The 23,138-nt window shown below is 30.5% G+C and overlaps 1 protein-coding gene across 2 annotated transcripts; it reads left to right on the top strand.

The window, feature by feature from the left end:
• The first annotated feature begins 1,020 nt into the window (after positions 1 to 1,020).
• LOC132737112 (uncharacterized) lies at positions 1,021 to 16,851 on the top strand. Of its 2 annotated transcripts, none has more exons than XM_060724348.1 (5): positions 1,021 to 1,264; positions 11,441 to 11,548; positions 12,844 to 12,970; positions 13,459 to 13,527; positions 15,248 to 16,851. In XM_060724348.1, exons 2-5 carry the CDS (start codon positions 11,461 to 11,463, stop codon positions 15,504 to 15,506), a joined length of 543 nt encoding a protein of 180 aa, XP_060580331.1. In that variant the 5' UTR covers positions 1,021 to 1,264; positions 11,441 to 11,460; the 3' UTR covers positions 15,507 to 16,851. The 2 variants fall into 2 exon arrangements, with proteins under 2 accessions (XP_060580331.1, XP_060580332.1); XM_060724349.1 differs by having other exon boundaries at positions 1,025 to 1,264; positions 15,278 to 16,851.
• The last annotated feature ends 6,287 nt before the right edge of the window (positions 16,852 to 23,138 follow it).

Raw genomic sequence — 23,138 nt, 5'->3', positions numbered from 1 at the left:
GCTGTTTTTTTAATATAAAATTTATTGTATATGATTGAAAAGTATTCCAAGTTTAGCTGTATTAACGCTTAATCTTGTGTGTTCGTGTAATGGCTTTGTCCATTTAGTCTGTTCAATGTGTAAGGGATATTAATATCACAATGCAAGCACAAATGATTCACCAACGTAGAATAAAGTTTGGTCAGGCTGTCCGGATATATAGGTTGACAATGGTCTATATTTGTGACAAAGGCTGGTCACGTTCGGGTCCAGCAGGCTAAGCGTTAAAGTGTTTTACTTGCCATAGTATCATGACAGTTACTTTGTAATTAGTTTGTTGGTCAAACGTGTATCAAAAAAGACATACATCGTCAATTTATGTTCAAAATGTGCCTTCAAGGAAGACCAGTTAAATAGGGTTCATATTAATGCTCAAAAGAGGCTGGTAATGTTTATATCTATTATTGATATATCACTTTATTATGACAGAGATATTATTGCTGATTCCAGTTATTAATGCAAAAATACACAAAATTGTATTACGTTAGTTTCCCGTGCGATAAAAACGGTTCTTTGGTGCAGACTGCGAGATTGATATAAACAAATGAAATGTAAAACAAAACACGAAAATACGAGAAAGACGAAAGTAAGGGAGAGCTGATTATTTACATAACTTATGTTTCAACACTGCTGGTTAAATTCAAGGGTTTTGCTTTTGTATTCTATGGTCCTGCATACTAACATCTCAGTTTTAAGCAGATATTTATTTTTTCCGTCTGATTTGAAAATCCAAAGGTCAAAATACTGAGTATTGTTCGAGTGTTTAAGGCTACATTTGACTAGTGTATTGCATCTAATCAAGCATTAGACAATATCGAAGTGATTACCCACAAATACTTTTAATGTCAAAAATCTAGCTGAGAGTATTTGTCCTCAGGGTATACCGCTGCGTAGGTGCTTTCCTTTTCATTTACCAATCAAAACAATTAATAGCTCGCCCCTAGGCTTTATGTTTAAACAGACCTTCCACTGCAGAACAATTCTACTTGATATTGACGATCGATCTCTGGAAGTGGATGTGCTGTTTTATTCGCTCTCCACTCTTTGACTAGTATAAAATGATCGGATATTCTCACACGAGGCACATTTGGCTTGGGGATTAGTTAAAAAAATACATCTATATATAATTCAGCGATGAACATTAAGGTTTAGAATAATATTTCAAATTGTATGTGTAAAAGGATTTAACACTAAAAGGGATATTTTGTCTTCGATTTCAACGAAGGTAAATTAAAAATAATGATGTATGCATTGTTGAATGTAGAGATATCTTTAAAATTAATTTCTTGAATAAAATTTAGGAATATGATTGTTTAAATATTAAGCTTAGTATATTGAAGACGGACTTAAGTGTATATTTTTTCCCGCCTCTTTTGATATATTTACCTGCAATATTGTGTATGTTTTAATTTTGATAAAAATAATTTTCAGATATTTTATTTATTTAAAGATGGTGCGATTTTAAATATTTAATAAGATATCGCGTTAAATTAATTAAATTGATAAAATCCACATTTTGTTGCAATGTATATATATATATATGAAAACAATAAAAATTAAATGATGATTTTAATGATATTTATTGTCCAATATATAAAATTTACGTGCGTTTGCGTTCTAGACTATTTGTCATCCGCCGTTTCGTCTTTTTTGTCGCCCTTAAACATTGAAGAACGGAAAACCTATGCCAAATTCATGTCTGTAAAAAGCTCACTGACACAGTTTTAAAAGGATGTTGTAGAGACATGCATGCTGTGTATCGCAGTACATCTATATTAAGTAATTCTTTTTGTTATATATAATTTTATGAAATTTTATGATGGTTTTGAAGGCTAAGTAAGCTTCAGAAGTTAATAACATTTTTTATATTCTTTCGAAAGGTCAAACATCTGTTCAATTATGCTTAAATTAACAGATTAAGAGCATGTAAATTGTTTAACAACTAAATAAAGTATCATTCATATGTCGTAGGAAGCTAAAAGTAGCACACATTGACTTCAACACAAAATACTTAATCAGTGTAATTATACTAATTGCCAAAGAACAAAAGAAGCTAAGAAAATTCAAATAAAAGGCAAAATAGTTACTTTTTGGAAAATATACCAAAATCGATTTAAATGTGTTTTAGGAAAAGAAAGTAATAGCATTTTTTCTTTTTTTTTTTCCCCGATGTTTGTGTTAGCTGGTCATTTTATTGTTCTCCTTTTAAAAAAATCACCTAATGAAAAATATGTTATCGTTACCATTTCGCGAGAAACAAGACGGATAAAATTAATTCTCTTTATAACCTGTATAATGACATTGAAGGGCTTATGCTTTGACTAATGTAATATTTGTTACGACAAATTGATCTTTAACGACTTTTTTCAGGTAAACATTCTATAATTTGGTTATTATGATACATTGACAAGATAAATTTACAGTAATGCTCCTAGATATTCAACGGTTATAAAACTAATTAATTGTTCTTTCATCTTCACTCAAATTGGTCTGGAAAATATTTGGTAAAACATATCTTTACGTGTCTCTTTATAGTATTTGTGTCACAAATTTATTTCCCTATCATTTTGATAGAGTGCGATTTAATATCGGTCAACAGTTTTAGGCCCTAGTTAATTAGAATTCAGCCTCTTACCGGCTTTAAAAGCGAGTTTGTTAACCTGTTGCATTGGATACCAAGCCCAAGTCCCTCTTCTAAGGCATTGTTTTGCCCATGAGGTGAAGTACCTAGTTAAGGATAAAAATGATTGATTTTCTAAATCTGACAATGGCAATTAACCACCGCTTCGCAAAAAAAAGTTTAAGCCATTCTATTGTCATAAAAGTTTCGTATTTAAAAGTTAACGCAGCACGCCTCCAGATTCATGCTAATTTTTAATGAAAATTTATGTAATTAACAGGATAATATTGTAAAGTTATCAAAAGAAGGCAATTTACACATTATCAATGGCACTTATAGCTCGTGTAAATTACCATAAAGAGGTCAAAATATGCAAAACTATAGAAATAAATACTGAACAATCGGTCATTAATCGCACATAACATGTAAATTAGTACTAGAATTTTGAATCGTTATACTTTTTCTAAAATCTTAGTACATTTTCTCAGGTTTGATTTGATCGAAATATTTTTGCTCTTTGGAGGCGTGCAGCTTTAAATACTTCGTATAGATACATGCCTTTTTTGATCAAGCCTAATTTGAATGAATAAAGAATGAATACATGTATATTGGTAGTACTATGCATTATCAATGTCAACATTGGACCGCTATAAGTGTGGAATGCACTTCAGCGCCACTAAGCCAAATAAAATTTGCCTTTATAAACACTAATCCATTATGTTTTAAATGTTCATCTACCGTATACTTTATGTTCACACGGGAGTTAATTGGCGTTAAACAAATTATGTTTTAGTAATGGTTGTGCAAATAAAAAAACGACAATAAAGATAACTGAAAATCATTTTACATTGTTCACCTAAAATAGTGATAAAAGTTTTTTCTAATGAAACAGGGGAATTGATCGTTTCCAGCATGACTACTTCAGAGTATAAAATTTTAAGTCATCAAGTTAATGAACAAAACATGATCCAAACTATTTGAAAGACGTTAAATTTCTCTAGAAACAATATCTTAATTGCAGGAATACGTGCCAGTTCACCAAATCGTTCAATGTTGCATAATGCCATAAGTGATGCGAAAGCATCTGCAGTGGGTCACTGTTTACTTCATTTGAACTATGAAAATCTTGTTTTCATATGAAAAAAATGCTGTTTCATGTCAATCAAGGTATAAAAATAGGGCAATGTGTATATATGTGCATATAAAGGTTTGTTATGTCTGCGACGGGATAATTATTTTTTCAGGCCGGCTTTTCACAGCTGACGATGTCGCATGAAAAGCTGTAATACAATTACACCGCGACAAAAAATCATCTCAGACTTGCTTTTATAACATTTGTCTACAATTGTAGCCAATCAATCAACTGATTTGAAGATGACATTTCGAGTCACATTTTCTGTATAAGATTTTTATATATAAATGCGATAAGATATATCCATGTACGTGTATATGCAATATACAAAAAAATGAATCGTGTCCCCCGTACGCAATGCACACGCTTTGAGTGGATAACTGCTTTTTGCAATATTACTATTTATCACAAAGCCGTGCAGCTTTTACGACTCTGTAAATATGGAATGGCATGACAGTGCTTATATTTTGACGTGTCTTCATTTGCATAATACAAACGTTGTGTAAAAGCGCGCTAAACGTTAGCATTTCACTTTAGGCGCGTCAATGACAACAATGGTTATTCTGAATGTTAACAGTTTACTTTGAGGAATATAATATTATATTCGTGTGGGATTTTTACTAACTGTATTCAACTCGATGAATAGAATAATAGCAAAATCATCTTATACAGTTCGTTCAATGAAAACAGTATATAATATCATCTTTATTCTAAAATGATTATGTAACGCTACTGTGTTTTTATTCTACAAGTGACATCAAAAATCTCATATAACACGTTTTCGTACTTGATAACTTTAAATCTCAGCCGTTATTAAAATAGTTCTTTAATCTTTTAGCGGGTTAATGCTGTTAATTGTACAATATTTAGACCGGTGTCAGAGATAATTAAATGGTACTTTATATAAAAAAGAAGAGTAGGCATCATTAAGGCGTTTTGGGCGACCACTGAAATTTCATTTTTACCTATTTCAATAGTTTGAATTCCTTTCATTCCGGATAATGTGCGGAAAAGATATAACAATGTTAATCTACAGCTCATGCAAATTCATACTCTGGTAGTCTTTGGCGTTTTTTCATCATTATTCTATGACAATTTACATGTTGTTCACAAATGACGAAGTAACAAAATCATTTGATTTACATAATAATTCAACGAAGCGTTAACACAATGCATTTGCATTAATAACAGTGAAAAGCGAGAATTTAAGTGATATTTTAACTTTGGCTACCAGGGCTTTACCTTTTCTTTCATTATAAGTTCACTGAATGATGATGTTGGATATTTTTCAAGATTATCTGCATCCACGTACCATGTATTGTATATTTTCTATCTATAAATTTGCAGTGCTCACACCATCCAAAAAACGCAAAAACAGATTGTTTACTAGGGTTTCTGAGTACTCGATTATTTATTTTATGAAAAATAAATATAAAGCTTTAATGTCATATCAGGCAGATAAAACGGCTTGATTCGATCAATATTTACATACAAAAATTGAGATAATCAATTAAAAATGCATTAACAGGAATGTTAAGACATTGCCAGCATTCATACAATTTCAATGACACCAATAAAAGCTGCACAATAAAGAAAAAAAGCCGAGTCTTAAAAATGGTTATTGGTGTGTTGAAGGGCAAACCGTGAGGTTTAGGTTACGTTGACAATAAAACAGTCACATACCCTTCTTTTGTAGCATGTTGCGGTCGTTAGCGTTCCTCTACTTCATTTTATCGGACATTTTATTTAAACGAGGAGTAATCTTAATTATTTGATAATCAATACACAATTCGCATTCATTAGATGTTTTGTTTAAAACTTTTAATTATCATCTTAAAGGATAATTTGCTTTCTTATAATTTGTTTAAATGTTGTTATTTTTAAAGAGTACTAATTATTTGATTAGCAACATTCTAACAATAATTGCTTTAAAGGTAAAGCAGTGGAAAAGATGTTTTAGAACTAACTAACTGACAATAGCTACTTTTATATGAAATACATAATAATTATTAAAACTTATACTTTACAATCACTGCTTTGAGACTAAACCACGACAAAGGCTTTTATTTTTCGTTAAGGGTTAGACACTATCAGCGGTTCTAATAATTCGCATATAGTTATATGAAATTGTTCACCACTAGTACTGCTGAAAATTCACCCTTTGACATTTTAATGTGTCGGTTGTTTCTTAAAACCAAACATAAACCAAATCTTTTAATGTTGTTATGGCAAATAATGACAAAATAAGGTTTACGTTCACGCAAGACCACACTTTCTTAGCTTTGATTGTTCCGCGTCCGTATTTATTCTTGTATTCATTAGTGCATGATATTTTATTGATGTTAATCTGTTTCATACTTCCGGTTGAGGTCACAGTGTCAATGCTTAGACGTTACCAATAAACTCGATTTGCCTAATACTAGTAGTGTCATCGGATAACTGTCAGGTACTGTAAAGTTGGTTATTCTGCGGGGCCAAATTTTGCGAAATCATAATTTAGGAACAATTTATTAGGTGAATTATTCACGAATTTATACTTTTAGTGATTTTTATTTTATTTGATACAGAGCGAACAGTTATTTTCGACCATCTTGCACTAATAAATGATTTTAAAGATTTTATTTCTTCATAAAAAAGAGCCAGGTTTTGTTTCATTTATTTGTTTAATTTTCACAGAAAATATTTTCAGAAACAAATTAAAGTTTTCATATATTTCATTCAAACGGCTCAAGGTTCCTGCAAGATTTATTTTCTTATGTAAAGGTATACTATGCTCATCATTAAATATTTTAATAACATAAATTTATTTTAAACCTTTAACAAGCTTACTGAATATGTCTTATATGGGTAAACCAAAATGAATAAACTATGTATGGGAAGCTGCGTTTCCTATTGCAGGTCAGGTCAAAGTTTTTTTTAATGATGTTATATATTCAAAGTGTGACCAACTATAATGTGTTAAAAATTTTAAACATACAATATCTACCTTGTGTGAAGTCAAAGCATATTTGTTTTATATCTACAAGGAGATGGTGAAGCAGTTATCAAACAGTATTTTAACAAACATCACATGTATACAACTTGCACAAAATGAGACTTTCACTATTTTTGGGGTTAAATATTGAATTCTGCTTAAGTCGGTGCTACGGGGCGTTGACAGTAGTTTGCACTTTCCAGTACTAACCATGAACAGGCCTAATCAAACCGAACCTGCAACATTTTCAATATTGCCGTTTTGGACTTTCTTCTTATTTTCTCAACTCCTTAGATTGCATTTCAGAATCATATTTTATGAGTATTTTGGAATACTTGATATATATATTTGTGCTTCTTTACAATTAATGCGTCCAAGACATCACAGTCTTATATCTAAAATGAAACTCACAAAAATTAGTATTTTGTCAATAAGTACCGGCTTCAGTAATCTATAACTTATTACCAATATTTTGCAACAGATACAAGTTTTGAGAATACTAGTTATGATATTCACTTGCAAGTTCTGTAATGATTGCAAGGGTTAATGTCACAGGGTGAGAAAAATGTGCAGCCTGACCGGGACTCGAACCCGGGACCCTCGGAATACCGTTATGCGGCTGTACTGACTGAGCTATCCGGCCGCTTGCACATCTTCTCCCCTAAAATGTAAAGAGTTCTGAACCTCGACATACTCCCCAACTATATTGAAATTCGTCTTCAAATTTCTTAGGGTTAGAGAGCAATGTGAATTCAACTCTGAGCTTTATGCAGTCGCGGTCCCCCGTTGGGCGCCAAATGTCACAAGGTGAGAAAAATGTGCAGCCTGACCGGGACTCGAACCCGGGACCCTCGGAATACCGTTCCGCGGCTCTACCGACTGAGCTATCCGGCCGCTTACACATCTTCTCCCTTATATAGTGAACAGTTCTGGACCGTGACATTAAAATAAGACGGAGAAAACTTGTTAACAAGTGGAATGCTTTTTGTCAATGATTTTTTTAGACTTCCTATTGTATGTTACATTCAATTGTAATCCATAAAGAGATCTTTGTTCCCGCACTTCTTCCCGCCTTTACTTTCCCCAAGGGACATATGCTAAACCTATAAATGTCATGTCCGGAAATGGACACAGATGATATCATTGTAATTAATTACACTGGTGAGTTCCAGAGTAAAGAGGCATTAAAAGTGACTCAAATGAGGTTTATTGACAGCCATGAGATTTTCGAGATTTTTATTACATTTAATGTAATTTTTCTGTACTTATAACATGTTTGCAAAATTTCAGATCAAAACTCCTTACTGCGCGTTTCTAAGAACATTAAGAGTTGGTACAAGATCGCCAAAAAGGTGATGATAGCGTAATTATTTTTGTGTTAGGTTTGGAAAAAAAGTCGTCTGGAAGATCTGTAATTTCATGCATAGGTTTTCTCGTTATGTCACGTTTAGGGCAAATTGATTGTGTCTAATTATTTTGCGCATTTTTATCAGGCACTCAATAACGTATCCGAATTCAATGTAATAAGATTTTAACGGAGACAGCAGACAATTCATTTATTGTAATTTGAACATCAGTATGCAAACTAAATGTTGTTGCATATTCAGTTAGTTATTCGTCTTCTGATCAAAGTTTAGTGTACACTGTTACCTTTTAAACAAATGAAGAATATGATAAAATAATTAATAAATATGAATCTAAAAGATGAACACATGTGCAATGTAAAGCTTATTTTGTGGTAAAGATAGGTTAATAATTATGAAATGAAATTCTGTTATTATATATACCTTACGAGCCTTTTCATATATTTTCGTCAACATTGCGTGTTATGGGCTTTGTATATCATTCAGACAATATAAACAAGTAAGCAATAACAGGTTTAATACGATCATAAAAGAGGCTAAAAGTGTGTAAGCCCTCTTCGATCTTCATGTTTACCAGACAATTGAAAGCGTCGGAAAAATAAAAGTTGGTAATATTTAATTGTTAACTGATGCATTAATAATTATGATCTTTAAACATTTCACGTTGTTTTTACAAGTCAGACGCAATCTTTCTCAACCAAATGAAGAACTGATCTACTATAAGTCATTGAGTTATTTTCAAATCATCCTTTGAATAAAATTGTGAAATTAAAATTAAAGAAGCATTGTTACCTCTTAATTGATCTCCAATTTCATATATGTTATGTGAGTTTGTAATGTACATTTATGTCTGATAATTTGATATCAGTATCATTCAAACTAAATTGACGAGAAAAGCCACTTAAAGAAGATTTGCCTACATGCATGCTGAATTTCATGACAATCATAAATAACATATGAAACATTGCAAAAGTAACGAATAAAGTGTGTAATGAAGTTTAAATTACTATGTTCGAAACGTATCTTAGGCAAAATATTTCTTGTCTGAAGACTGTGGCAGCGGCAGGTCAGAAACTTATGCTCCAGTACAAGCTCAGTAAAAATGCTTTAGCTGTCGCTGTCGCCAAAGCAATGGAAAATAAACAATTAAGCTGGAATTTCAACTGCGTGTGCATTATTGTTAAATCAAGTTGTCAGAATGTTTACTTCTGATGCATGAGTGGTCAAACCTATTCATAGACTGCAATTATTGACTGATGCATCTGCATCATTAAGCAATACATTGGAAGAAGTTATAAGCATTATTTCCCAAGAGATTGAAATCTTAATATCTATTACTTCGTTAATTCCATTAAGTATTTTCTAAGAAGGAGACAATTAAATTAATTGCAAACGTCATACAAAGAAGGGAAAATGAAGCATTATTTCTACCGGTTTCGTTTCAAAGTATACTTATTGTTTAATTCCCCGTATGATGTTAATTTCAAAGCAACTATTATAATCAAATCGAATCATCAAAAGTTATAAAACACAAAACAATCTGAAACATATATAGGGTTTTGTTTTGTGAAAGCTGTACATAAAAAACTGAAAAAAAACAATTACCATATTCCCAAAAAAAAGTTTAAGCATTTCATTCAACAAATCAAATCAGTCGATTAAAACAACGGTGGTAATAGAGAACAAATTAAATATATTCCGTTATGATGCTGACACAGAGGAGATAATAATTAAACCTGTTATCCAGAATAATTCAAATTTAGCCTGATTACAAAAATTCATAATTATAATGCCAGGATCAGCCTATTTACCAGATCACAGTTAAAACAGAAACGGTTTCTTTCTTGCTAGTTGCTGGTTTTCTATGATAATCTTTGCATCGTTCTTAAGTAATGTTCTTGTGTTACCCTCAAGTTCAGTTATTTTGCATCTTGGATAATGTTAAAATATAATGTCCCGGGTTTAAATTAAGTAAGACATATTAATAAAAAGTTGAAACAGTTTAAACGTGTTCACAAAATGTAAATATTGAAAGAATCTAATAATAGCCTCAGTTTGATTTACAATTATTTTACTATCGGTTTGATAGATATTTATTTTCAGTCTCGGTTTAATAAAGATTTCATTTTCAGCCTCGGTTTGATACGCTGTGTGCGATTTATTGTTGCACCATGCATGTTTCACTGTTGCCCAGCGTGTGTTTAAGTGACGCACATTTTTGTCTGATTTCTTGTTGTGCAATCTTCCTGTAAAAAATATAAACGTATAATGTTTTAAAAATTTCATCTTTAAGGCTGTACAATATGCATTTTAAAACATAAATAGGTACCAAATAAAAAAGACTCATAGTAAATATTTTCGTATGCTATGACACAGCTCCTGGTGACACTGAAACAAGACACATAGAGTCACATACCTCTTTACAATAGGTAGAATAGTTTTCTTTAAGGCAAAAACAAAATAAACTAGAATATTTTTAAACTCTACATGATTATATAGAATGACAATAAAATATCATAAGCCAAAAGAATCGGGTCACCGATCTCGGGTTCGAGTTATCTGTCCTTGAATATTAACATGTTGCTTTGTTCAAGGGCAGATAATTCATATTCAAGTTGAGCAAGGCTTTTGTCTGTTGTTCACATGTCTGAGTTCCTTCATAGTGTTTATGTAAAATTTAAAGAATCGATGATGGGTAATTTGTTTTTTCTTTCTCTTTAATTAAGCAATGTTAATTTTATCTAAAAATGGCCTGAGTTTTTAAAGATTTTGTATATATACTAAAACTGAATAAAGGGAACACAAATGTTTCAACTTAATTACATTCTATGATATTTTGTATCTTGTATTGGATGATGATAAATAGTATAAATATAGGAACGGTTTGATAGATTGGTGTTCATTGTAAAAGTTTTCTGACCTTAAAATTACCTTAAATATCAAATTCAGTGGAGGATTTTTTGAAAACAAGACCGGTGACCCGAAATCATTTTTCGCTATTAAGTAGTGTATGTTTTCGGACTCAAATATCATGCAAGTTTGAATAAATTCTGATTAAGTGTTTCAAGTTTTTATACTGCTATATGTCTGTATGTTATCCAATAATACATTTAAGCATATATCTTTCAGTTGTGTTCTTACTAACACCTTCGATTTTTTATTATTTATGTCTTTTTGTAAGTTTCTGTTTCTTAATGTTCTGTTTTGTTTTGATATTTCTTTTTATTTTTCAAACCATACCCTGATTTAAATGCGAATACAATTCAACTACATTATTTGCAAATGTCAAAATGTCATTTTATTCATTTCAGATTTGCGGAGATTTGGAAATATGTTAGATTTGAGATTGCTTGCTCAATACTTCACTATGGCTGCTGTTATTATCAGCCTGACTATCATACTTCAAGTGTCTTATAAAGGTAACACATTGTTTTGTTGTTATTTAAAACATAAGTAAAGTGATATTGGTTTGTTGTAGAACCTTGCCTTATATTTTGTATTATGTCGATCAAGTCAGTAAAACTTATATATAGTTATATTGCAAACAATCAACATCATATGGGCGATTGTTAGAAAAAATGCATTCATCGTTGTCTTATATGTAACCAAATTGATGTCATCGTTCATAGTCTCCTCTTCTTTTTTATGTCTGCATTATAATCCCTAAAGACATAGGTTAACGTGCTTTACTTAATACAGCTGAATCATTTAAGATACGAAAAATAAAACTTATATTAAAAAATAGTCCGTTGTAACATTTGTTACTACTACATCTGGCAAAAAAATTGTTTATTACACATCATACCAAAGCTGCCATTTGTGTCATGGAGAGATTCACAAACACATAATATAAACAAAACCCTATAACTTTGAAAAAAAAACAACAGTTGAATATGAAAGACGACGCAACAATATTGATTAACATTTCATCACAACTTTTCACTTAATACCAATGATTATCAATGAAATCTAACAATGTTTAAGTATGATAAGATGCATGCTCAACGTTGCCATTACATGTATAATCGTATTTAAATTTAAAGTGATTGAAATGTTGAAAATTAAAGGCTCTCCTGTCACAAGTGTCCACAAGCTTAACAGCAGAATATTTGAGTTTCTACCATACTTTCATTCCTAATCACGTGTTGTAAATTGCACATGTATATACATATATGTTGCAAACAAAATATATTAAGGGATATTCAAGCAAATGAAGGACAAAATATTAAATACATCATATTTAGTAAAAATCACGATAAAATGAAGTCTTTAAAAACCCAGGCATGTTATTTTCTCTATAAATAACTATATTATGTCAGTTTAAACGTAAATAAATCTAAATATGTTGAACGAAATGACGACACAGACAGAACTAACGAGTAGTTTTAAAACAAGTCATTTGACAATAACAATCCTTAAAAGATAAAAAAAACAGACATTGTGGATATTATCAAATAAAAACAAGTCTAAGTCGCTTATTCGGCAGTTCTTTTACGTTTTTATAATACACAGTGATAATTATGGTGAAATCAAAATACTCTAACCTGACGGGGTCAGGTCAGTTTATGAAACAAACATTTTTTCTTTATATGGAGATTTTCTTGTTCTCTACACTGCTTAGTCTATTCATTTTGAGGGCTTTTAGAAAATATTGGTCGACAATATAAAGTTTTGCCTGTTTCTCACTTCTATCAATGTCATCTTTATTATTTAGTATCAGCATACCAGGGATTAGAGGAGCTAAATGCTTTGGAAGCTCTGGAAGAATCAATGATAAACAATGGCGTGCTACAACATCAGAACAGTGTAGAAGACAGCGACTTTTTACCTACAGACAAAAGGTTTGTTTAGTATATTTGAATATCTAAAAGAATTCTTATTATGCCACTGTGACGAATAAATTTGCAGTTACATCAATTTAAAACAAGCAGTTCTAAAAGTTACATACATAACAATAATAAGCCATGTAGCTGTAAAGAATTTTCATACCGCAATGAAACCAATGCTATATGCTTGTTAAGACGGAGATTGATTGATACACTGAGATATTGGAAAGGGTTTTTCAACACCAAATCAACATTATTCTGAACAGAAAGGTACTAGCAATACTGAATAATCTTTATCTAGATTGGAAATGACTCGCATTACGAATAGGATAGTCAATACGCTAACGTGTAATTATAATAAAAAATGGAATGGAGTAAGTGATTTAGAAATAAGCAACATAAAAGATCGGACAGGGCTTGGCATTATTAATGTGAGATCATGAATTATTATAATTGTTGTGAACAACGTTTATGATGTCGATGTCATTATATGTATATTATAGGTACGCCAGACTATCGTATTACTATGGAAACCGTGGCAGAGGAAGAAGTAACCGATATAATCAGAACAGGTAAAAAAGTAATAACTACTCTTATCAAGCTTACATGGAAAGTTTGTGATTATAAAAAAAATGTGATACAATGAAACATTTGAACAGAGATTTTTTATTTACTTTTTTGTGATTAATTTACATAGTAAATTTAGCTTTAATGTTTAAAAAAAATACAAATAATTATACGATTTATCATTTAAAAGATATGAAATTTTTCTCTCTCTTATATTTGCAAAGAGATATTAAAAAAAAAACACAAATTGAAACACTTGTTATTCAAGGTTGGTCAGCCACCTTTGTGAAAATTTAAAATGTTTGCAGTTTCGGTAGATTGCGCGACTGTATTGCCGTCAGTAAAAATGTCAACATCAACACCCCCTTAGCACTGGCTGAAACAAAATTCGACATTAACATCATAATAAGTTTTCATTTTGTACAACAGCACACATTAAACAAAAGAAATAACTGTAGTACTGTACAAGATTCGAACTAGCATATACTTAATGTCCTTGTGTTTTTTTATGTTATTTATTGTTTTACAGATATAGATCTACTGTGCTTTAATTATATATATTAAGAAAAAAATTGAAAATTTCTTCACAATCTCTTTGTTGATATGAAATAAACATATTTTAACTTCACACGAAGTAGATATATAATGTTTAAATTTTGCACGTTTAACGTGGTCACAATATAAATAAATAGCGTCATTTAAACTGCAAGTATTAAGAAAAGTCCAACTTTACTTGATGCGATATAATATAGTAACACATCTTTCAATAAATAGTTTATTCAGTCTTTTATTTAAATTAGACAAAATATTCGGTGATATTTTTTCATAGATTTCAATAAATGCCTTTGATTCAAAATTTTTTCTTCAGGATGTTTTAGTTTTTTGATGGTTAGACAATACTTTTTGAGCAAACACTTTTAATTGCTATTCTATTATAACCGTTGGTTTTATTTGAATTCCATTTGATTCAAGATTTTTTTGAAAAAGGAATCACTTTTATCACAAGTGTCCCTGATAATGAACACTGTTTTGTTTTATTTAGATATGTGCTTCTTTCGCCTTACCATTGACACTGTATAATGTCTTTTTTTATCGTATATCTGAAAGTCTGTAAAATACATATCAATTAGAATTATTTGCTGAAGGACGCACGTAGCGTATGCTTGTCCAATTGTTATCGCCGTTACATGGACTTATATTAAATACGTTTTTAATTTTGCTTCAGGCCCATCTTTAATCTCTAATTTCATGCAAAAGTGTACAATGATTGTTTTCACAAATTGTTAACATTATCTCTGAGCAATTCATATCATTGTTTGACCTCAAAATATAACAATATCTTCGTTTATGCCATATTTTGTTAAAGATAATTTGATTGAAATAGAGAAAAACGGAATCTTTAAAGAACGCAAAACAAATGTCACAGTTAGATTTGATCGAGCCTTGTCATGCACAAATGTAGTAATTGAAAGGTACCTTTTACGCCTCCACCTAGTATCGGTTTGAGCTGAATTAAAAATATGAACATAAAAATGGTGGAATATTTTAATTGTGAAACATCCACAGCTGTTTTTAAACTTATTCAAATTTGTATTTGTTTCACGTTACCTTTGCCAATATAACTCATTGTAACTTTCTATTTTATTGCTCTATTACGTAAGTCTGTAAAATACTGATCATTTTAAATCATGCCAATGCAATCTGATGTATAATCTCATGTTCCAGAAGCCGACGTTTCCGATATTATCGTTCCAGATATTACAAGAACTACTACACACCGTGGAAGAACCTCCCAGACAATGAGTGCTTTAGACAGAAATGTCAGACGGACAAAGATTGCTGCCGAAGATATTCAAAATGTGACGTGAGCGCCAATATTTGTTACAACTGTTGGTTCGGGCATCCATGTAAGACCTCGCGGGATTGCTGTGAAAGGTACCCGTACTGTAATAAAAGCACATACGGGGGCCGATGCCAGAATTGATTGTTATTCTGAAATACGATTCTATACATTGAAACAAAATTAAATGATTTATTTATGAAAAATGGTGCTTTTACTCTCTACCATTACCGTGTATGATTACATGTCATGTAATTGCAAACATATTAGAAACAATAAATGTTAGTTTTGTTATATTTGAAGTAACCATTAATGAAATTTTCATAAAAAAGCTTCGTTGGATGTTATGCTCATTTCAAAATATAATACTTTGCGGTAAAACTGATCGTGTGCATTAATTGATGAAATAATTTGATCATCATATTGTTTGACTGTTCCAATTCAATCAACCAAAGTGCGCTCTTTGTCAATATATTATACTGTAGCCCGTAGCAACAATTGGAGACTCTTTTATCACGTTAACAGTAGACAAACTTTGCGACATGCAAACTGACTTTTTATACACATAGAAGAAAATAAATATTTAGCAAGCTTGGATTGTGTAATGAAACATTGTTTCGAACTTTCAAAACGGTTCCTTTGTTTTATCTTATACGTTTGTGTAGAGCTTAAAAAACAAAACTTGCAAGTAACTTAAATGGCTCCTGCATTAAAGAAATACCAAGGCAGATGTTATCCTTAGATTGCAACAAGTGATACTCATTTCAAATTCTATAATAGAAATAAGGTCAGTAAAAAGGATACATTCTGTGAATTTAGTTTTTTGATTGATGTACTTACAAATTGCTTCAACGTTAACTGTAAACAACAGTTGTTTTTTTTAGTCTGTATGTTGGGTATGTCAGTGCTTTTCTTTTTCCATAGAAACAAAAAATGTCAAACAATTTCATTGCGGTCGTATGAATAATGCTTTTCAAAATGTCTTATATTAAGACTTTTGACTGTTATAATATTCACGTTTAATGTGTAACTTTCAGTTTCTTAGTGATCGTATGCAATATTTACAATCGAATCAGTGGATAAAAAATACATGACAGGCCTTTATCTTACGGGGCACTTTCCTTTAGTTTGGGGAAACAACATGGACAATTTGCAAAAGGGGGAGATATAAAATGTTAACTGAGTTCTATGGGAAACTGTAAAATTTTAATAGTTTGTCCGTACTGGATGAGACCTATAAACGGTTCATGAATGGTATGAAGACTGTTTAAGATTAAGTAAATGATTATACTACCCAGACATAAGATTCTTATCATCACGGTTGGCTTTATTTTAACAAGTGGTCGTAAATGTTTGATGATGATATTTATAAAAAAAGATTATTAAAGTTTAAATATTTTATATTGCTTCAACGAACAAGTGTGTCCATCTATTGTATTTTTGTCCTTACGTTATTATAACAAAACAGTTCAATAAATACTCAACAAAGGGATTTTGTTTATTTCTATTTATTTCAACGTATTGAAATATCATACTCTTTTCCATATAGAATAAAAACAATTTTTCTCCTAGTATGAAATGACAAGAAACCCATTTTTGTAAACTTAAAAATGTCATCGAGGTGACTATTTAGGCTTTTTAAATTGTATGTCATATTTCTTTAAAATACATAGATCGATTTCTATACAGCAATGCACTATTTTACGACGCCATTTCAGAGATAAATGGTTGCTCAAACTTGTAACTGTAATTATTTATTGAAAAATAGAAAACAATTTTTCTTTTCCACTTTTGCAGCACATTGGTCTATGTCCTTTCATTTCCACGGGAGCTTGTTAAATTCGACACTGTTGGTACTGGCACTTCAATGCCCGAAATATTGTGAGACAGTATTTTTAGTTATCAGTATATCATATTATTATTAATCAATTTATTTGATTGAGTTTTTGAAAAAACTGCAACATTTCACAATACCCTTTCAAAACAAATTTTAAAAGCATTAAACAAAAAACTGTTATGCTTTTGTTTACAATCAGACATATAAAAAACCTAATTAGACTAGTATGGTTTGAGACAGAATATAGCATGGCACTTCTGTTCCAATTACTAAATCTTATGCCCCATGTTTAGGGAAACTATAAATATTTCAATTAAAAACATAACCAGAGATGTGCGAGTATTAACAATTTGTAAACAGTGTAAAACTTGTCAACTGTCTCTATATTTGTCTTCAACAGCTTGAATATGATTCATGTGTCCAAATTTTTTCAACTCATTAACACAAAATGCTCTTGCAAGTATGCACAATTACATGCAATCCCTAATGCAGAATAAGATTGCTTTGCAACACACTCAATATATTATGTCAAAAGCATAGACTAATTTTTGCTAGACCATATAAATCTTGTCCACTCATCACACGTGATAGCGGGCACTATAAACAAAGGGAATCCATGCAATCTAATGACATATGCTGATGATTATTGGTTAAAAAAGGCCATTCCGTAATTAAATATCTTATCTAAAATAACATGCTGATAACAATCTTATAAATAATGAATTTACAGAGAGTATTCCATGAAATCAGTTAATCTCATTTCCATTTATTTATCAAATCTCTTGATTAAACATTGATTCATTGTTAATATTCATCATGCTATAAAAGATTGAAACATAGATTGGTTGTGAATATATTTCCTGATATAAAAGATTGAAACATTGATTTATTGTGAATATATATCCTGATATAAAAGTTTAAACATTGATTCCTTGGATAAAAATAAAATCCATTGACATTGATTTATTGTTAATATATAGCATGGCATTTAAGATTAAACATTGATTTATTGTTATAGTAAATATATCATGATATGAAAACTTGAACATGGATTTATTCTTAGCGGATATCCTGATTTAAAACATTGGAAATGATATCGCTTATGTAGAGAGAGTTATGGCGACATATTCCTTGTACTAAACTTGTTTTTAAATCTAAAACAATGCATCGCATTCGTGGATATGTATTAATTAGCATAAATCGCATTCAGTTACTAGAGAGTCAGAAACATATGTTAAAAATATTATAAAATACAAGCGAATGGCGAATGGACAATTCCATAATAATCTGTTAAGTGATTTGAAATTAAGGACCATACAACTGGTAAATAAACTTAAACGTCATTATTATTTTAACATCTCCATTGCTTGACCATTAACTGAATTCAGTTTTAGAATAATTTAGATTAAATTTGAAACAGCATGATGCTTGAATAAATGTATCAACATTAATTTATCAAGGAAATATACATCCAATTATTCAATATTGCTTATTTCAGATGTTTATTTTTTTCAATATGATTTTGATACGCTTTTGCTCTTTAAGACATTTCTCCTTAAATATCGGAAATCTATGTTTCTTAATTAATTGGAAATGTCAAACAAGTTTTAAAAATGGTTGACTTATGATTTTAGAGCATGTTAAGTGTTCAACTACTTAATAAAGTATGGCTGAATGTGCAATAATATATCGTCAAAGTAGCAAAATGTACACAAACTTCCATACAAAAATACTAATTCACTATAGTTATACCAATAGCCGACAAGGAGCAAAAGAGAATTCATGCACATGTATATGGTAAATTAGTATGCATTTGGAAATTGTAGCAAGATACATAAAGATGATAGCATTTCTTTCTCAGGCAAAATTGGCCTTTAATAAAAGTTCAAATTGCACAAAATAAGTAATATAATATCTATATGAAATAATACGGTATGATGAGTCTATAAAAAATTGTTACAAGTGTGACAAAACAATTCTATCCAATGTCCACTAACAATAGGTTTAAGATAAGAATTTGTTTAAATTCATAAATTGTGTTCAGTTTTTTATTTAGATACGTTAACATTATTTTAGTCATGTACTTTCTACATTTAATCAATGTTTTATTGCTACTATAATAAAATAATATTTATTTTTAAGACCAAATTAATTTGACCAGTAATAAGGAGTGAGCTTTTCAATCATATTTCGCGCATTGCCTTATTTTAAAAGAACAAAAAGGGTCAGTAAGAAGTTCCTACCTTTCGTTAAATAGCTGCAACAAAATTATTAAACCGAACAATTAGTATAATATAATTTTTTCTTACTGAGTTCGCGGTTGAGTAAAGTGCTGATTCTATATACTACGCGTGTACAGCTGTTATGCGTGTGTTTCGTTGTTTAATTTGAATAAACATCATTTAATCTTTTTCATTTTTCCTCTTTTTCTTTCAAATTATTTCACGAAGTTATCATCAGCAGAACTAATATTAAGCTAAATATATTTGGGAATATCCCCCAGCGAAGCAGTCCCTCTCTAACCTTGACCCATTTCGCACTCACCAAACAAAGAATCCAGCCTTATGAACATAATTATGTGAGAAATTAAATATATCACTCACTGACAAATATTATTCATTCAACTATATCAACAAGGGAGCGGTTGCCTAGTGGTTAAGGTGTCTGCCCCTTAAACCAGAGATCATGGGTTGGCGCCCCTACTCGAGTCACTACCATGTTTCTTCATATGACACCAGTACTGGTTGTTTCCACGACACAAAGCAGACTCGAAAGTAATGAATATATGTTGCAAGAACTTGTTTCTCAATCGAGCTTAAATAAATATGTTTAAACCAAATATATCAACACCCTTGTTTAACTTTAAAACTTTTTACTTCATTTGATATTTAATCTCTTTTAACAATGAATTATCTTAAAAATCATCTAATTAAGGTACTGTTTCATAATTTCACCTAATGCTTATGCTTTCATAAATATCAATAATGACGACAGTATCATTCATCATGAGTGTTCCTATGTTAGATGTATGCATTTAATTTTGTAATAAAATCTAGTGCTATGCAATGCAAGCGCATTAAATATCTCGCAACTAATTTTTCTAATAATTTAGATGAGCAACAAAACCATTAACGTGTGACATAAAATTTATATTCGTTTTATTGAAATCTCTGTGGAACGTGCAACGAATATCATTAAGAAAAAAAAGTCTCATCATTGCACATAAAAGCAGTTTGTCAACCGATCTTTTTTGGCCCACCACGGATCATGATCAAAATCAAAATCACAATTAATATAATGGACTTTTTTTGAAGTTTTTATTGTGAACGAAATGTTTAATTTGTGCTCAGCTAGGAGCATAATTGAAGATCCTGTCACCATGAAATTACAAAAATACAGTTTTGTAGAAATATTTTTTTAATTATAATGTTTATAATTGAAGTTATTTTTATATATTTGTGGATATTTTGTTCCAAATAAAAAAGGTTATTTTATGCAAAAAATAGTAATAAAAATGTTTCTGCTTGTTTTGTTCAATAAGTTCAATGTCGGTAAAAAGTCACGCCATGTTTAAAAACAATCGAATCTCATCGGCCTTTTCCGTCGAACGATCGCATCTTCTCGGCCCTTTCCGTCAAACGATCACATCTTCTCGGCCCTTTCAGTAAAACGATCACATCTTCTCGGCCCTTTCCGTCAAACGATCGCATCCTCTCACACTTTCCGTCAAACGATCGCATCTTCTCGGTCCTTTCCGTCAAACGATCGCATCTTCTCGGCTCTTTCCGTCAAACGATCGCAGCTTCTCGGCCTTTGCCGTCAAATTTTGATAAGAACTTCAAACACAATAGTAAGAATACACAGAACGGCAAGAACTTGTTAATACAGATTGAAAAAGTACATTTGTTTACATATTCCTAGATGTCAAAAAATTTCAACAACAAAGTATTTTACACCGATAAGCATAGTAGTTTCTTAATAATTATTATGGTCTAAGTACCAATTAGATCCTTAACATATGACACCTCCCCCGAAAAAAAAGAATAACAAAAAAAAAAAAAAAAAAAAAAAAAAAAAACAACAAGAAAAAAACAGTGCTGAATATGTAATTGTAGCAGACTGTAAACAGAACTGTTTATTTACTTTCATGCAAGATGTTAAATCACTATAACTGTACTGATTGCCAAAAGAAAGCAACAGATGTAAAATATGGTTCAGGTAAATAACAAATTCTACATTATAGAATGATTAATGTAGTTATTAGTGGACTAGCAATGTTATGTATAATCATTTAGCCATAAGTTAAGAGTATTATTTTGAAGAAAAAAGACCATATATTTACATACGAAACCTTAAATTTTTTAGTACCATGCAATAAATTACGATTTATTAAAAGCATGTTATTTATAGAAGACAGGGGATTTGATACGTTTGGATAAGCAAGGAATTATGAAGATATTGCGTTTTGTAGAATATACCTTTAAAATGGAGCTATAAGATAAACTAATTTTGATTAGCCAAAAATCGTTTTCTTAAGTGATACGTTTCACAAACACTGTACGTTATTACAAATTATGTGTATGCACGTATGAGTCCATGGAACCACATTAAGAGTTCTTAATTTTCAAACATTGCGTGTAGTTCCATTGAATATTCAGCTGGTTGCAATGTGTTAAAAACAAATATATACATATTAATATACTTTATCAACACAAAATATAATAAACATTGACCATGGTGCAATATATAAAAGGCAAGTAACAAGGAAATATTAATCTAAAGTATCAAAGATTCATATGGAATATAACTTTGAATAAAGGCTCTCGTGAAAAAAAATTGTAGAATAATGAAAGCATGTGTTAAGATATTTTTGTTACATTTTTGAACTCACAAAAATACAATGTACGGATCGAGAAGGAGGCTGAAAATCTGATCAAAAGGGGTTTCTTGAAAGCAATTGAAATAACATGAACACTTGAAAGAATTGCAGAATTGCAATTTTTTTTTTCAAATAAGTTTGTTTTTGAGAAAGAATATGTCGCGAAACATATCCCATGCCGTCCATCACTGCAGCACCGACTTAAGCAGCATATACTTTTAAACATTAAATGAAATCGAACTCAACGATTGGTCAAAATATCTTTTTTTAATTATTTGTCATTTAATTTTTTTTCAGATGTTTTGATTCCAACATCAATTCATTTTCTTATTAATAATATTATTTTAAATATATATTTTGCTCATATTTGTTATTTAAAGCAGCACGCCTCCAGATTCATGTTAATTTTCATAAATTTTTGAAATCGTATTTAAAAGTAAAATAATGTGAGGTGAACAAATAAAGTAATTTACATATTGCAATAGGCACTTACAATCCACGAATATTGTCAAAAAGTGGCCAGAATATGCAAAAACAGCCCTTACTGCGTTAGTAACGCAGTAGAAAAATGGTGATAAAATACTGCAAAATCAGTGTTAAACCGCACATAGTATGTAAAATATAACTTAGACCTTGAATATTTTAACCTTTTTTAAAACTTTTGTGCATTTTTTCCAATATTAATTGTATTGAAATATTTTTGCTCATCTGGAGGCATGCAGCTTTAAAGAAAATACAAATGATTACTACACAGTCTTATTTACATAGCGAGAAAATTTGAAACGTTTAAAAACTCTACTCACTTCATGTTATATTAGTATGACTAGTCAATGTCATTTAGAAAACTGTTTTTTTTATCAGGGAAGACTAAATCAATATGACAATCACTAGGGAATAGTACTAGATTATACATTCAATTATTCAAATTAGACAAACTCAAGAAGAATTAACTAGATTTCATTAAATTTCTGCAATAATGTAAGTCGTTTTCCCCAGATGAGCTAAGTACATCTGTAAGCCTGTATGAAACGTTTCCATTTATATTTTGCTATTAAAATCC

Source organism: Ruditapes philippinarum, unplaced genomic scaffold (genome assembly GCF_026571515.1).
Source record: "Ruditapes philippinarum isolate M1 unplaced genomic scaffold, ASM2657151v2 ctg631_1_1_1_1, whole genome shotgun sequence".
Taxonomy (NCBI): Eukaryota; Metazoa; Mollusca; class Bivalvia; order Venerida; family Veneridae; genus Ruditapes; species Ruditapes philippinarum.
The sequence above is the reverse complement of the archived record's forward strand: the minus strand, read 5'-3'. Positions and strand labels throughout refer to the sequence as shown.